The sequence below is a fragment of the Caretta caretta genome, chromosome 8, assembly GCF_965140235.1.
Source record: "Caretta caretta isolate rCarCar2 chromosome 8, rCarCar1.hap1, whole genome shotgun sequence".
Taxonomy (NCBI): Eukaryota; Metazoa; Chordata; order Testudines; family Cheloniidae; genus Caretta; species Caretta caretta.
In genome coordinates, this window is record NC_134213.1 from 1,186,256 (window position 1) to 1,200,869 (window position 14,614).

General features: G+C 68.7%; 1 protein-coding gene across 2 annotated transcripts; it reads right to left on the minus strand.

The window, feature by feature from the left end:
- Positions 1-371: 371 nt before the first annotated feature.
- FGFR4 (fibroblast growth factor receptor 4) lies at positions 372-14,199 on the minus strand. 2 transcript variants are annotated; one of them, XM_048860890.2, is made up of 18 exons: positions 13,974-14,199; positions 12,442-12,579; positions 9,520-9,786; positions 9,163-9,249; positions 8,466-8,632; positions 8,103-8,226; positions 7,184-7,374; positions 6,712-6,850; positions 6,409-6,599; positions 5,395-5,540; positions 4,797-4,918; positions 4,595-4,705; positions 4,138-4,328; positions 2,962-3,084; positions 1,916-1,986; positions 1,519-1,656; positions 1,331-1,436; positions 372-1,212 (listed from the first exon to the last, which is right to left on the minus strand). In XM_048860890.2, the coding sequence occupies exons 1-18, from the start codon at positions 14,014-14,016 to the stop codon at positions 1,066-1,068; spliced, it is 2,502 nt and encodes an 833-aa protein (XP_048716847.1). In that variant the 5' UTR covers positions 14,017-14,199; the 3' UTR covers positions 372-1,065. The 2 variants fall into 2 exon arrangements, with proteins under 2 accessions (XP_048716847.1, XP_048716846.1); XM_048860889.2 differs by having other exon boundaries at positions 6,409-6,602; positions 13,974-14,198.
- Positions 14,200-14,614: the final 415 nt, after the last annotated feature.

A 14,614-nucleotide genomic window follows, 5' to 3' on the forward strand; every position in this document is an offset into this window, starting at 1 on the left:
GAGCCCGTCGCTTGCTTGGGCGGTCCCACAGGCAGAGGCAAAACCCTGCAGCGAGGGTGAGGCGGAGGGGGCTCCATGGCCAAGGGGGAGACCCGGCAGGGGCGAGGCTCCAGGCCTGCCCGGGGCGGAGGATGCCGGCTGGACACGGAAGCTGTGTCTGCAGCCGGAAGCCCGGGCTGAGGGCCTGGCAGAAACGCCCGCAACACTGCGGAAGCAGCGCAGGGCGAGGAAGGAGGGGGCTCTGGGAGACGTGTCCAAGCCCCAGGTCACCATGGGAAGGGTCCAGGCTGGGCCCGACACCCGGGCTCGGTGCATGGAGCAGCAGCCCCCACCCCTCCCCAGAGGCAGCCAAGAAACCTCCAGCAAGAGGCTCTATTCCAAAAATAATTTATCCAGGCGATCTTTCATGTGCATTAGAGACGCTATGTACATAAATATTCCTCTCTCTAGCTATGTACAGGGCTGGGTGGGCTGTGGGGGGCGGCTGGCTGGGCCCTGGGCAGGGCACTCCCAGTGCGTGTGTGCACGTGTGCACGCACACCTGGCTCCCACCGGCACAGTATCACAAAAATATGGTTAAAAATGACATCAAACAAAACAAGCAGAGTTTCCTGGGCGAGGCCTGTGGGTGGCCCCAGGCAGCCCTGCTGGGCACCACGCCCACGCCCCGGGCTGCCCCCCTTGCCCAGGGGCGGACGTGAGTTCACTCTACCCTGCAGGAGGCGGCGTTGGGTTCGGGGCCCAGCTAACACATTTGGGGGCTGGGCAGCGTGCGAAGGCCCAGGGTGCCCTGACGGCCTGGAGGGCAGACACCAGCTGGAGGCTGGGGGGCCCATGGAAGTCCCCAGGCCAGCCGAGGCCAACCCCTCACAAGGAGCAAGTCTAGGGGCTGGGATGGAGGGGGCGGGGGCGCCCGTGGCTCAGAGACTCCAGCTGCTCAGCTCTCTCCAGGGGAGGAGGGGAAGTGCCAGAAGAACTGCCTCATCATTCCCAGCCCCACTGCCAGGCTGTCCAACCCCCAGAGCCAAGGTGCCCTGGGCAGCCACGCCAGTGCCTGGCGGCCCCTCACGTCCTCACGCTGCGGTAGGAGAAGAGGCGGGGAGTGATGGGCAGGGGGTCGTGGGTGAAGACGGAGTCGTCGGAGGAGCAGGTGCTGGTGGTGTCCTCGCAGGAGGGCGAGTACTGCTCGAAGGGCATGGACAGGTCCAGGTACTGTGGGAGGGAAGAGCCGTCAGCATCGCAGGGAGCGTGCCCCCCAGAGACAAGCCAGGAACTCGCTGGCCGCCTTCCTGTGCCACGCACACAGCGCCTGCCTGCTCTGCAAACCTACCTCCTCCGAGACAGCTGCCAGGATCTTGTCCAGCCCCTCCACCAGCTGCTTGAAGGTGGGGCGCTGGGAGGGGACAGCATGCCAGCACTCCCTCATCAGCATGTACCTGGCAAGGCAGGGCAGAGCAGAGAGCCGTCAGCCAGAGGAACCCGCTCCCCCCCATGCCAGCGGGCAGCGCGGGTACTCACAGCTCGTGGGTGCAGTTGGAGGGCTTGTCCATACGGTGCCCTTCCTTCAGCAGCTTGAAGAGTTCTTCCACCGGGATCCCAGGGTACGGGGAGCCCCCCAGCGTGAAGATCTCCCACATCAGAACCCCAAAGGACCACCTAGGAACAGGGCAAGCGTCAGGCCCAGCGTGGGGCTCGGACAGGCACCGTGGGCAGGGCACTGTCACTGGAACATGCGCCAGTCACAGGGCCGCGGGCTGGGGGTGCCCATCTGGCCTCCGTTACTCAGAGAAAGGGGCACACTCGACGCCTTGCTGTGTGCACAGTCCCAGCTAGCCCCGGCGGGGGCTGCCCGCGGGCCCGAGGCCCCCAGCCCCCTCACGCCAGGCCCGGCCCCTGGCAGCGCAGCCGGACTCACACGTCGCTCTGGTGCGTGTACACTCTGTCGAACAGGGCCTCGGGTGCCATCCACTTCACGGGCAGCCGGCCCTGCAGGGAGACGAAAAGCCCTCAGCCCACGGCTGCTGCTGTGAGGCGAGACCTCTCCCCGCAACCCTCCCGGCCCTCCCCTCATCCCACCCCCACCCCTCCCTCGGCACCCCCCGGCCCTCCCCTCGTCCCACCCCTCCCTCAGCACCCCCCGCCCCTCCCCTCAACCCTCCCGGCCCTCAGCACCCCCGGCCCTCCCCTCGTCCCACCCCGCTCCCCTCCCTCGGCACCCCGCGCCCCTCCCCTCGTCCCACCCCCACCCCTCCCTCGGCACCCCGCGCCCCTCCCGGCCCTCAGCACCCCCGCCCCTCCCCTCGTCCCACCCCCACCCCTCCCTCGGCACCCCCCGCCCCTCCCCTCGTCCCACCCCCGGCCCTCCCCTCGTCCCACCCCTCCCTCGGCACCCCCCGCCCCTCCCCTCAACCCTCCCGGCCCTCAGCACCCCCGGCCCTCCCCTCGTCCCACCCCGCTCCCCTCCCTCGGCACCCCGCGCCCCTCCCCTCGTCCCACCCCCACCCCTCCCTCGGCACCCCGCGCCCCTCCCGGCCCTCAGCACCCCCGCCGCTCCCCTCGCCCCACCCCTCCCCTCATCCCACCCCCATCCCTCCCTCGGCACCCCCCGCCCCTCCCCTCGTCCCACCCCTGCCCCTCCCCACAACCCTCCCGGCCCTCCCCTCGTCCCACCCCTCCCTCGGCACCCCCCGCCCCTCCCCTCAACCCTCCCGGCCCTCAGCACCCCCGGCCCTCCCCTCGTCCCACCCCGCTCCCCTCCCTCGGCACCCCGTGCCCCTCCCGGCCCTCAGCACCCCCGCCGCTCCCCTCACCCCACCCCACCCCCCTCCCTCGGCACCCCCCACCCCTCCCCTCATCCCACCACACCCCCCTCCCTTGGCACGCCCCCTCCCCACCCACCGTCCCGCCCTACTCCCCCCCCTCCCGGCCCTCGGCACCCCCGCCCCGCCCCGCCGCACTCACGTTGCTGGTCTTTTTATAGTAGTCGATGTGGTGGACGTCCCGGGCCAGGCCGAAGTCCGCGATTTTCAGCACGTTCTCCTCGGTGACCAGCACATTGCGGGCGGCCAGGTCCCTGTGGATGCACTGCAGGGAGGGGGCAGCTCAGGACCGGAGGGGGGCGCGTGCTGCAGCCCGACACCCTCAGCGGGGGCCTGGCCAAATACGTCTCTCCCACGACCTCCGCTCCAGGGGCCAGGAGCCTCCCGCCCCCCCCCGGGCGCTGCCTGAGCCCAGCACCTGCTGCCCCCCAGTAGCTGCCTGGCAGAGCCGGGTCCCAGCCAGGCTCCTGTGATGGGCTGGGGGAGGGGGACGCTCTGGGCCAGGGCGTGTTAACTCTTCAGTGGCCTCCCCCGAGCGCCGTGGCCCAGAGCAGGGAGACGTGTGGGGAGCTGTTCCACCGAGAGCGGTTTGTGCCACGACCCCGGCTATGGGCAACCCCCTGGGTTCCCTGCATTCGACAGCACACAGCCCCCTTTGCCCCCCATAAGGCCCAGCAGAGAAGCTGGAGCGGGCCAGCTGGCTGGGACTTCCCTGATGGCAACCCCCGTCCCTTCCTGCAGGAGGAATGCCGCTCAGTCTGCCGGGAGCCAGGGCCCCCCCATTCCCAGCCAGCGCCCTGGAGCCAGGGCCCCCCCATTCCCAGCCAGCGCCCTGGAGCCAGGGCCCCCCCATTCCCAGCCGGCGCCCCCAGAGCCAGGGCCGCCCCCATTCCCAGCCGGCGCCCCCAGAGCCAGGGCCGCCCCCATTCCCAGCCGGCGCCCCCAGAGCCAGGGCCGCCCCCATTCCCAGCCGGCGCCCCCAGAGCCAGGGCCGCCCCCATTCCCAGCTGGCGCCCCCAGAGCCAGGGCCGCCCCCATTCCCAGCTGGCGCCCCCAGAGCCAGAGCAGCCCCCATTCCCAGTTGGATCCAGGGCCGCCCCCATTCCCAGCCGGAGCCCCCGAGCCAGGGACGCCCCCATTCCCAGCCAGCGCCCCGGAGCCAGAGCCGCCCCCATTCCCAGCCGGCATCCCCAGAGCCAGGGACGCCCCCAATCCCAGCCGGCGCCCCCAGAGCCAGGGACGCCCCCATTCCCAGCCGGTGCCCCCGAGCCCAGGCCCCCCCCATTCCCAGCCGGCGCCCCCAGAGCCAGGGCCTTACCCTCTTTGACTCCAGATACTCCATGCCACGGGCCACCTGGTAGCCGCAGGAGACCAAGTCCTTGAAGGAGAGCTGCTCCTCGGGCATGGTACTGACGTCGAAGGTGTAGTCAGGCGTGGGGGGGCGCCGGGCACGCAGGAACTCCCGCAGGTTCCCCTTGGAGGCAAATTCCACCAGCACGTACAGTGGCCCTGTGGAGCCGGACCATCCGGTGGGGCTTAGGGTCGCTGGGGCACCCCTCACCCCCCGCAAGGCACAACCCCCCTCCAAAGGGTGGCAGCACCCCCCCATCCGCCTCAAGCTCAGTCTGCTCCGCCCCCACTTCGAGTTCAGCAGCCCCCCCGACCCCCCAGCAGTCCTGCCCGCCCCAAGCATGGCAGTGAACCCCCCTTCCGTGAATATAACAACCCCCCCCCCAGCAGCCCCTGCCCGCCCCCGAAGCGTGGCAGCCCCTCACCGTCCTGTGTGCAGACCCCCAGCAGGTTGATGATGTTTTTGTGCTTGTCCATCAGTTTCATCATCTCCATCTCGGAGATCAGGTCGGCCAGGTCCTTGTCTGTGGCGTTGTCTGGGGGAGAGGGAGAAGGTCACTGTGCAGGGCAGGGAACCTGCGTACCCGGGGCTCAGCCCTGGGACACTGCCCCGCGCAGCCCCGTTACCTTTGAGCATCTTCACAGCCACAGTGAGAGCTCTGTCCGGCCCGGCTCTGTCCAGCCCATAGGCCTCTGCTCGCACCACCTGGCCAAAGCAGCCTTCTCCCAGGGGCTTGCCCAGCACCAGCCTGCGGAACGGACAGAGACTCCCGTGAGCGGGAGAGGGAGGGGAGGAAGCGTCCCCGGCCCTCCCCACGCACAGCTGTGCGGTGCACGGAGCACACCAGAGAAAATCCAGACCGGCCGGGGGCTGCACCTCCCCTCCTCAAAGCCTGCCTGTGTCCCAGGGCCATGCAGGGAGCCAGTGGCAGGAGGCTGAGAAGCCGGAACGAGCTCTCAGTAAAGCGACCCAGAGCCCATGTCCCAGGGTCATGCAGGGAGCCAGTGGCAGAGGCTGGGGCAGGCCCCGGGTCTCCTGCCCTGCTCCGCTGGGCCCTCGCTCTGTGAATGGCTCTTTGAGGCAAACGATAACCCAGGCCCAGATCTGTCTGTCTGCCCGGGCCCCAGCCCCAGCCCCCCTGCAGCAGGGCAGTGCTAGGTGATCCGTCACCATGCCTGCCTTCGCACGGCCCTGGGGCCTGCCGAGAGCAGCGCAGGGCCCTACTTGTCTCGGGGGAACTCCCACGTGGAGTCCAGCGGCAGGTCAAGCTCCAGGACCCCGGCCAGCATCGGGGTGCAGCTGGACGAGAGGCGGGTGACGCGCATCAGGGACGTGCTGGACTTTCCTGAGCAGCTTGAGTCCAAGGAGAACTGAGGGAGAGCCCAAGAGACCCGCTGTCACCACCAGGCCAAGCCGGGGAGCGCTGGGGGGAGAGGTTGTTTGCAGTGCAGGGCACAGCCCCGGAGCTGGGGGAGAAGAGACTGCAGTGCAGGGCATGGTTGGAGGAGGGGCAGGAGAGAGGGAGGAAGGGGTTGCAGGGCTCGGCTGGGCCGGGGAGAGGGGGAAGGGGTTGCAGGGCTCGGCTGGGCCGGGGAGAGGGGGAAGGGGTTGCAGGGCTCGGCTGGGCCGGGGAGAGGGGGAAGGGGTTGCAGGGCACGGCTGGGCCGGGGAGAGGGGGAAGGGGTTGCAGGGCACGGCTGGGCCGGGGAGAGGGGGAAGGGGTTGCGGGGCACGGCTGGGCCGGGGAGAGGGGGAAGGGGTTGCGGGGCTCGGCTGGGCCGGGGAGAGGGGGAAGGGGTTGCGGGGCTCGGCTGGGCCGGGGAGAGGGGGAAGGGGTTGCGGGGCTCGGCTGGGCCGGGGAGAGGGGGAAGGGGTTGCGGGGCACGGCTGGGCCGGGGAGAGGGGGAAGGGGTTGCGGGGCACGGCTGGGCCGGGGAGAGGGGGAAGGGGTTGCGGGGCACGGCTGGGCCGGGGAGAGGGGGAAGGGGTTGCAGGGCTCGGTTGGGCCGGGGAGAGGGGGAAGGGGTTGCAGGGCTCGGCTGGGCCGGGGAGAGTTGGGAAGAGGTGCAGCGCAGGGCACGGCCGCAGCGGGAGGTTGCAGCCAGGCGCAGGGCAGGGCAGTAGCATGCACACACCGCGGCCGGGCCCTCGCCCTGCAGACTCAGCAGAGGGCTGTGCCCAACGCACAGTGTCCAAGATCTGCTGGGGGCTCGCAGGCCCCCCGTGCCCCGGACGTACCTGTCTGATGAGCGGGAATTTGGAGAGCTTGTGAACGGCCATGGGCTCCAGGGGCTGTTTGCTGGGCTGGGTCTGCATGCGGCACAGCACCACGATGACGGCAGCCATGGCCACAGCCAGGGAGCCCGATGTGTAGATGACGATGTCGGTGTACTTGGTCTCGGGGGCCTCCACCTCCCGCCCCAGCTCCTCTGCTGGAGAGCGAAGCCAGTGAGCCTGGGCCCTGCTCCGCCCCGCACACCCGGGGTCTCGGCAGGTGGGGACCCTGCCATGGCCGGAGCTCTCCCAGCCCCCCAGCCTTACCTGGCAGCACGGTGAGCCAGGCTGACTGGTAGGACAGGCCGATGGAGTTCCCGGCCAGGCAGGTGTATTCCCCAGCATCCTCCCTGGAGACATTGTGCAGGTACAGCACCTCCACCTCCGAGCTGTTAATGTCGGCTGTCTGCGGGGGTCAGAGCCGCAGCATCAGGGCCCAACCCCACACACGGGCCCTGGCCTCCTCCTCAAGCTGGGCTGCAGGGCAAAGGGGCCCCAGCGGGCAGCTGATTCTTTCCCATGGCGGTGGGGCGCTGAGCTCCATGGACCCAGGCTGAGCCTGCCCGGCCATTCCTGCTTGGCCTGAGCCCCTAGAGGATACCCTGCTGCCCCTAGGTCTGGGACTCCTCCCACTGCTCCCCGCCCCCAGGCTGCCTCGAGTCCCACCGGGGCCCTGGGGGCCACGTGCACCCCAGAGAGCCAGCGCCCTGCACCAGGAGGGGCTGGCCCGGGCAGTTACCTTGAGCACTTGGACGTAGGGCACCCCGTCGGGGCCGAAGCTGCTGCCGTTCACCTCGATGTGTCTGAGCCACTGGATGTGGGGCTGGGCGTCGCTGTACACCTTGCAGAAGAACTCCACGTCGCTGCCCACCACCGCCGTGGTGTTGGCAGGCAGCCCGGCCTGCAGGATGGGCCTGTGCGGGGACCTCTCTGCCGGGAGGGAAGAAGAGAGCAGCATCGCCCAGCTGGACAGCCTGCAGCAGGGCCGACTCCACCCTGCACGCGCCATGCGCCAGCCGTCGCAGGGGGCCCCGGCCAAGTGGGCAGAGCAGGGCACTAGCAGGCAGGGCACCTGGTTTGTGTCACCAACTCCCTCCGTGCCCTGGGGCGGTCACAGCCCCTCTGTACCTCTTCCCCAGGGGTCAGACGGGAGCCCCCTCCCTCCCCCGCTGCAGCACCCAGCTGCTCACTCAGGTCAGAGCATGTCTCTTGCCTGTCTGTCCACCTCCCTCCTCGCCCTGGCGGCTGACTCTCCTCTACCATTACCCATGGCTGCCGCAGACACCTTGCCAGCCCAGCACCACCGCCCGGCCGGGAATTCCTCCAGGCCCGCAGCAGCCAGAAGAGGAGGGCCAGAGAGGGGCGGGAGGCAGGTCCTGGCTGGGGGTTAGTTGCTTTCATTTGATGCCAGGACCCAGATGATCCCCAACGCGCTGTGAAGCTTTGGGATCAGTGACCCTGCACCCAGGCGTCTGGTCTGCTCCCAGGCTGCATGGGGACGGCCCCTGACAGGGACACAGACCCCTCGTTCGTGTTCCCTCGTTAGTACAGCCCCCGTTAGTCTGCGCCAGGCAGCACTTGAATGGGGAAGTCCTAGAGTCAGTGTCCCCTCCTACTGCTGTGAGCCAGGGCTGCCCTGGCACAGGGAAAGGCCTCACCTAACACGTCCAGCAAGTAGCTGTACCGGATGCTGCCAGCCTGGTTCTCCACCAGGCAGGTGTAGTTCCCCCGGTCGGAAGGCACCACGCTCTCCATGACCAAGCTCCAGTGCTGGGGCCGGAGCTGCAGAGAGATGGGGACACAAGCACCAGGTGAGGGGAGGCAGACGGCACCCGGTGCCCAGCAGAGCCCCCCATGGAGCCGGCAGGCAGAAGCCTTCCCCTTATCCCGGAGGGCTCGGCTCAGAGGCAGCGCCTGGTTACAGGAAGCTCTGATCTCAGCCAGAGGCCTCCAGGGGACCGGGGGAGAGCCCAAGGGAGGAGAGGTGACAGCTCCGATCGGCTCCCTGGGATCACGCTTACCCGAATCCCGCCGATGCGGTGCTCCCCCCGGAACTCCCGCCCGTTCTTTAGCCAGCGGATGCTGGGGCTGGGACTCCCCGACGCCGGGCAGCGGAACTTGACGGTGTTTCCCGCAGGGACAGCATACAGCTTCTTATCCATCCGGTGAGGCTGCGTCCAATACGGGGCTGAGGAAGACATCGCACGATTGACGGCCATTAGCCCCGGGGTCGGGAGACGTTCCCAGTGCCAAGCACCAGGGCTTGGAGAGTGCACGGTGCTGTGCCCAGGGACCCAGCCCATCCTGCGGCGAGGCCGTGCTCCAGCTCCTCCAAAGCTCCCATGTATCGTACACTGGGACAGCAAGGAAGAGGCCTGCAAAGCCACCCGGCAGACGCAGCAGCACTCCCCCAGCACTGCCCTCTGCCTCAGGCACAGAGCTTAACCCGGGAACCCTGTGCAGCTGAGCACAGGCCAGGACATGGCCCCGTTCAGCCGCCTGCCGTGGGTGACACACAGAGGCTGCCAAGCACATGGGGGCTGATGGGAGGGGCACAGCAATGTTCCTGCAGAGAAAGAGGCGTACGGGCAGGGTGCCCTGCACTCCTGGCAGCTTGAATAACCCAACACCAAACTCCTTTTCCCTCGTCTCTTGCTCCAGCAGAGCTGGGGGCTCAGGACAGCCCCTGCCATGCAGGCAGCTAGCCCCGGGACTGACCTCTGCGGTAAGTGGGCTCCTCGTTTGAATCACCGAGGGACCTGTCCCCGTTGCTGTCTTCGTCATCATCACCTGAGGCCAGCGAGTCTGAAGGAAAGTGTTACGAGAGGGGTCATATTCCTGCTGCCGGGGAGCTCCTGGCTACTCCAGCCCCAGTTCTTTGGGGTGGGACAGGGCACTGGCTTTGGAGAGTGTACCCAGCTACTCCAGACCAAGCAGGAGCGGGGCAGGAGCACTGGCTGGCTTGGGGAGTGCGGGTGGGGGGGAGCGTTCCCAGGTAGGCTGATCCTGGGCTCTCCCAGCAGGGGGTGCTGCGGGGAGTGGGGCAGGATGGGCCCACCTGCCCGGGGCTCTCACCCACAACGGAGATGGTGAAGTTGTGCAGACTCTGGCCAGTGTCCTGCGCCCGGCACACATAGAGCCCTGAGTCCTCGTAGGCGACCTCGGCAATCTCCAGCGTGCGCTGCCAGATGCGGACGCGCCCGCCTGGGAAGAGCTGCTTGGCCTCCTTGTACCAGGCGACGTCCAGGCTGTGGTTGGCATCGCAGTGAAGCTTCAGCACGTGGCCGGGGTCCAGCAGGAGGTGCTCCTCCTCCGTCTCCAGCAGGCGGCTCTCAAACAGCGCTGCCCAGCACAGAGGGGACACAGCTGAGCGCCAGGGCCCGCAGGCAGCTCATCCCTCCACAGACAAGCTCAGCAGCTCTGTTGGCTGCGGGGGCTCCCCCAGCTCCCCACCACACTGACACCCTGCGGAGAGGCCAGCCATGGGCCGGGGCAGCCAAGTGGGACCTCTGCCCCAGGCAGGCCCCAAGCAGCTGCTCCTTCCACCCTCTGCAATGGACAAGCCAGGGCAGATGGGGGCAGCGTGTCCTGCGGTGGCATTTCTAAGCACGTGAGGAGCCACAGGCAGGAGCATGGACCCTGCCCTGGGCAGACAGCCCAGAGATAAGAGGCTTTAATCAGCAGCCACTGGTTGGCATGGACTTACTGCTGTCCCCGGGCCCCACACACAGCCAGCTGACGAGCCCAGGCCACAGGGCCCGCTCCCTCCTCTCCGCACCGCTCCAAGGCCAGGGCCTGGGCCCCTGTGTGGCCAGCACAGGGTAGGTGTTGGGGGCTGGTTTTCTGGATCCTAGAGCCAGGCTGCCCGTGGCATTGGCTCCCCTTTCCAGAGGCCCTTGGCATGGGGCATGCCCAGCATTAACACTGGGGGCCAAGGGCCCAGGATCCCCACTCAGGGAGGGTGCCATCACCCCCTGCCCGCAGCCTTCTCCCACTGACAGCACCCCCAATCTCCTGCTGCAGAGCTTCCTCGCGTTCAGCCGAACCCCCAGCCCAGCTCTCCGCACCGGCCCTGCCGAGAAGGGAGCTCTGCACGTGCCCCCTCCCGGCCTCCAGGGCACCCAGACAGAGACATCCCTCAGTGGCTGCTTGACAGGCTCCCAAATGGACCCCTCAGGCAGCCAGGGACTGCGGCTCCTCCCCCGCCAGCCCCTCTTCCCGTCTGACCTCCAGCGGGGCCCATTTTCTTCCCCTTCCCATGCTCTGCCTGGGCCCAGCCCCGGCCCCCTTGGCAGGGCTGAGGAGAGCACTGGTGCAGCAGCCAGCACAGGGGAGCAGCATTTAGCCCCTCCCGCCCCCTCCCCAGTGCTGCCTGGGCTGGGGCGGGAGGGCTCCCAGCTGGGAATGGCCAGCGGGAGTGACGGGTTTTCACACTTAGCTGCCTCCAGCACTTCCCCCGGCCTGTTTGTCTAACCTGGATTTGAACCGTAATTGCTCTGGTGACACCCCCACAAAGCAGGGCCATGGGAACCTGGCGGGCGGGCACTCCCCCACCCCACAGCTCGCTGCACCATGGCCCCACCCAGCCCCTCTCTTGCTGCCCCTGACTGGCCCTGACCTTGCCGGAGTTCTCACAGCTGATCTCCAGACCGGACACCACCTATCCCCTCCGAAGGGCCCTGCCCATCCCCGGCCAGGCGCTGCTCTGTTTGGCTGCCTGCCCCCTCACGGCACGCCAGAGGGGGGCGAGGGGGATTCCCTCCCACCCCGACCAGCTCCCGGCTCCTGCTAGCCCTGCAGAGTGAGGGGAGTGAGTCCATTCTGCCCCAGGCGTGGTGACTGAGAACCCTTAGGGCTGCAGATGGGGAGAGGGAAGAAGGGGCCAGATGTCAAGGGTCTGCGGGGCTGGCTGCTTTGTGTGTAAATGGAGCAGGTTTGATCTGGAGTCAGAGCCAATAAGAGCTGACCCCAAGTCCCCCAGAACCACACTTTAACCAGGACACGTCCTGAACAAAGCCAGAGAATCCATAACGAGTGTCTCCAGCTGCCGGCCTGGCTCACTCCACTGCAGGGCCAGGGCCAGGGCCAGGGCCTTGCTCGGGCAGACCCAGGAGATGGGGTGGGAGGGAGGTTTTATCGTTCAAGCAGTTTCTCCATCAGCTGCTGGCTTGGGGCTCAGTGGCTGACACCAGAGCACAGCCTGAGAGCAGAGTTATCAGGAGCCTGAACCCGCCCACAGCCCGCAAGACAAATAACCGCTCCAAAGCCAGCTGCCAGGTCTGAGCCGAAAGGGCTCCTCTTGGCCCAGCCTCGAGGAGCCAGACTCTGGGCCCCTGGGGAAGGGCCAGGGCCAAACGCTCCATTAGCTGAGGGCTTTGAAAAGCCAAGTCGGTGCCCCCTGAGCTGAGGTCTCTGGCTGTTACCACAATACTAACTAACCCTCCATCCTGTGAGGGTCTCACTGGGCACCTCCCAAGCACCACCAAGGGACCCAGGAACCAAGCACCAATCAAGCTGCTCGGAAGTCCCCGGCATCCTACGTGGGCTACTCAGCCGAGCGCCAGGAGAAAGACAGAAAAACCTCAGCAAAGCTGCCCAGCTGTGCCCCACGCCTGGCTGGAGCACAGTGCGACCCCCGTAGCGCTGAACTGCACCATCTGTCTGCACCGGGCCTCGTGCAACAAGAGCCGGCCTGGAGCCTGCGGCCACTGGAGCTGCACTCGATACTCGTCGTGGTACCCGCCTCTGAACAGCGCCTCCCCGTGCTGGGCACACACTCCGTGCCACCGCCCCGTTCTTGCACACGCCTGTGTGCCATGCACACCTACCCGCACGGCCCCAGGCCCGAGTGCTAAGAACTAGGCTGGGACTCCAGCTATTTCCCCCTGCTCCCGGCAGCTCTGCGGGATCCCAGGCTACCCCTGGTCCTTCCTCCCAGCTCCCCTCACCCCCGGGCTCTGTCCTGCCTGCGCCAGGCCCCTCTCTGGCCTTTCATACCTGGCTCCATTGTCCTTCCTGGGGAAGCAGCTGCTTGAGCCCCTGTTGTCACCACTGCCAGGAGGCTCAGCAGGGCACAGGGCAGTGGCTGCATCTTCCTGCCCTTCCTTTCCTGGCTCAGCCTTGAGCCCTCACAGCCTGAAAACACAGGGCCAGAGAGAGCCACTTACCCTGCCGCGGCCACAACCTGCTCGCGCCCCGAGTGTTCCAGCCCCCGGGGAACCCCCAGAGCCTCAACCCCCACCGCAGGGGGGCAATGCAGACTCCCCACCACGAGCTGAGCTGTTAACCCCTTCCATTCCGCTCATCCGGAGCGGGCAAGGGCCTGGAGGGAGGGTGTGGGCCCAAGAGGACCCCTCCACCCTTCCTGCAGGGGGCTGGCAGCATTTGGCCCCCAGGCAGGGGTGTGCCAGCCTGGCGGACACTGCTCTCCCAGAGCTACTTCAGAACAGGGTCAGCGCGGGCGGAGCAGGGATCCAGGAGCCAGTGGGAGGGCAGGGGGCTGCCTCGGTGTCCTGGACACCCTGGGACAATCCGAGTTATCCCAGCAGGAAGGAGGGTGCGGGTGGGGGGGGGAAGAGTCACCCCACGGAGCTGGCTCCAGCCAAGGCTGGGAGAACCAGGCGCTTCCAGGAGACAGGGTCCCCTCCACCACCAGTCAGGGCATGGGACCGGGGCTGCGAGATCGCACTGGTGACCGCTCCCCCCACTGTCTCCCCATCCCCTGCCCCGTCACAGCGCTGGGCGCAGGCAGGGCGCGGGGGAACCAGCTCAGCTCCGGCCGCTCCCTCCAGCCAGCGCCAGCCCGGACTCGCCCCCAGCCCCCCGGCCACTGCGGGAACAAGGGCTGCCCGCCCCCCGGCTTCCACTGCCCCTGGCCGGGCAGGCAGGGCGCGCCTGGGGGCTCCCCGTGTCTGGGTGGGGTGACCGGGGAGCAGGGGCGCCGAGGGCCAGGGAACCAAACTCAGACCCTAGATGTGATGGAATCGCCGGGGGGGCAGCGCCCCCTCCCGCACCCAGGTTCCAGCGCCCATGGGGGGAGCCGCGGGGCGGCCGGCCAGTTTAATGGTTAATCTGCCTGACAAAGGCTTCCAGCGCCCGGCGCGGCTGGTCACAGATTTACAGACCCCGTTGCTGCAGGACACGGGCAAAGTCCGCCGGCCCCGCCCGGGCTCCCGGGGAGCTCCCCGCTCCGCAGCTCCCGGCCCCCGGAGCGGAGCTCAAGCAACCGGCACAAGAAAGTTTCCCTTTTCTGCTGCCCCCGGGCGAGTCCAGCGGCCCCGGGGTGCCCGCCCGCCCTGCCACCAGCGCCCGGCCCCCCTCCAGCCCCCGGCCCCCCACCGCTCCCTGCCACCAGCCCCCGGCCCCCCTCCGGCCCCCCACCGCTCCCTGCCATCAGCCCCCGGCTCCCCACCGCCCCCGGCCCCCCACCGCTCCCTGCCACCAGCCCCCGGCTCCCCACCGCCCCCAGCCACCAGCCCCCGGCTCCCCACCGCCCCCGGCCACCAGCGCCCGGCTCCCCGACCCCTCACCGCCGCCGGCTCCCCGCTGCGGGGCTCTAGGGCCGGGCTCCATCCCTCCGCATCCCGGAGGCTCGGGAAGGGGCCGATCCTCTCCCGCGGTGCCGCGCTGGGGGTCTGGGCTGGAGCTGCCGGGAGCCCCTTGCGCGCAGCCGGGCTGGTTCCTTCCCCCGGGCGCCCTGGCCGCGCTCTGCGGCTCCCGGCGCCGGCTCCCCGCCTCTGGCGGCAGCGCAGGAGGGGCCGCTGGGCGTGTGGAGCGCAGCGCTCGGGTTACACCGCGCCAACAATGGGCCGCCCCCGCCCCGCCCCTGCTCAGGCTCGGGTCAGCCGCATTCCTGCCCCGGGGCGGCCTTGGGGACCGAGCCCTGCTCCCTGCGGGCCTGGGGGAGCTGCAGCCAGCAGGGAACGGGGCTACCCTGCGGGGTCCTAGCCCAGCCAGGCAGGGAGGGATGGGGAGCACGGCCCCTGTGCAGGGACCTGTCGCTGGGGGGAGGCACTGCTTCCCCAGCCCCGGCTGCACCGCCTGCCAGGAGCCTTTCTCCCCTGCTGCCATGGATAGGGTGAGCAGGGGACTGGACTAGATAACCTTCTGAGGTCCCTCCCAGTCCTATGATTCTTCTGCCCTTTGCCCACCCCTTCCCAGAGTGTGCAGA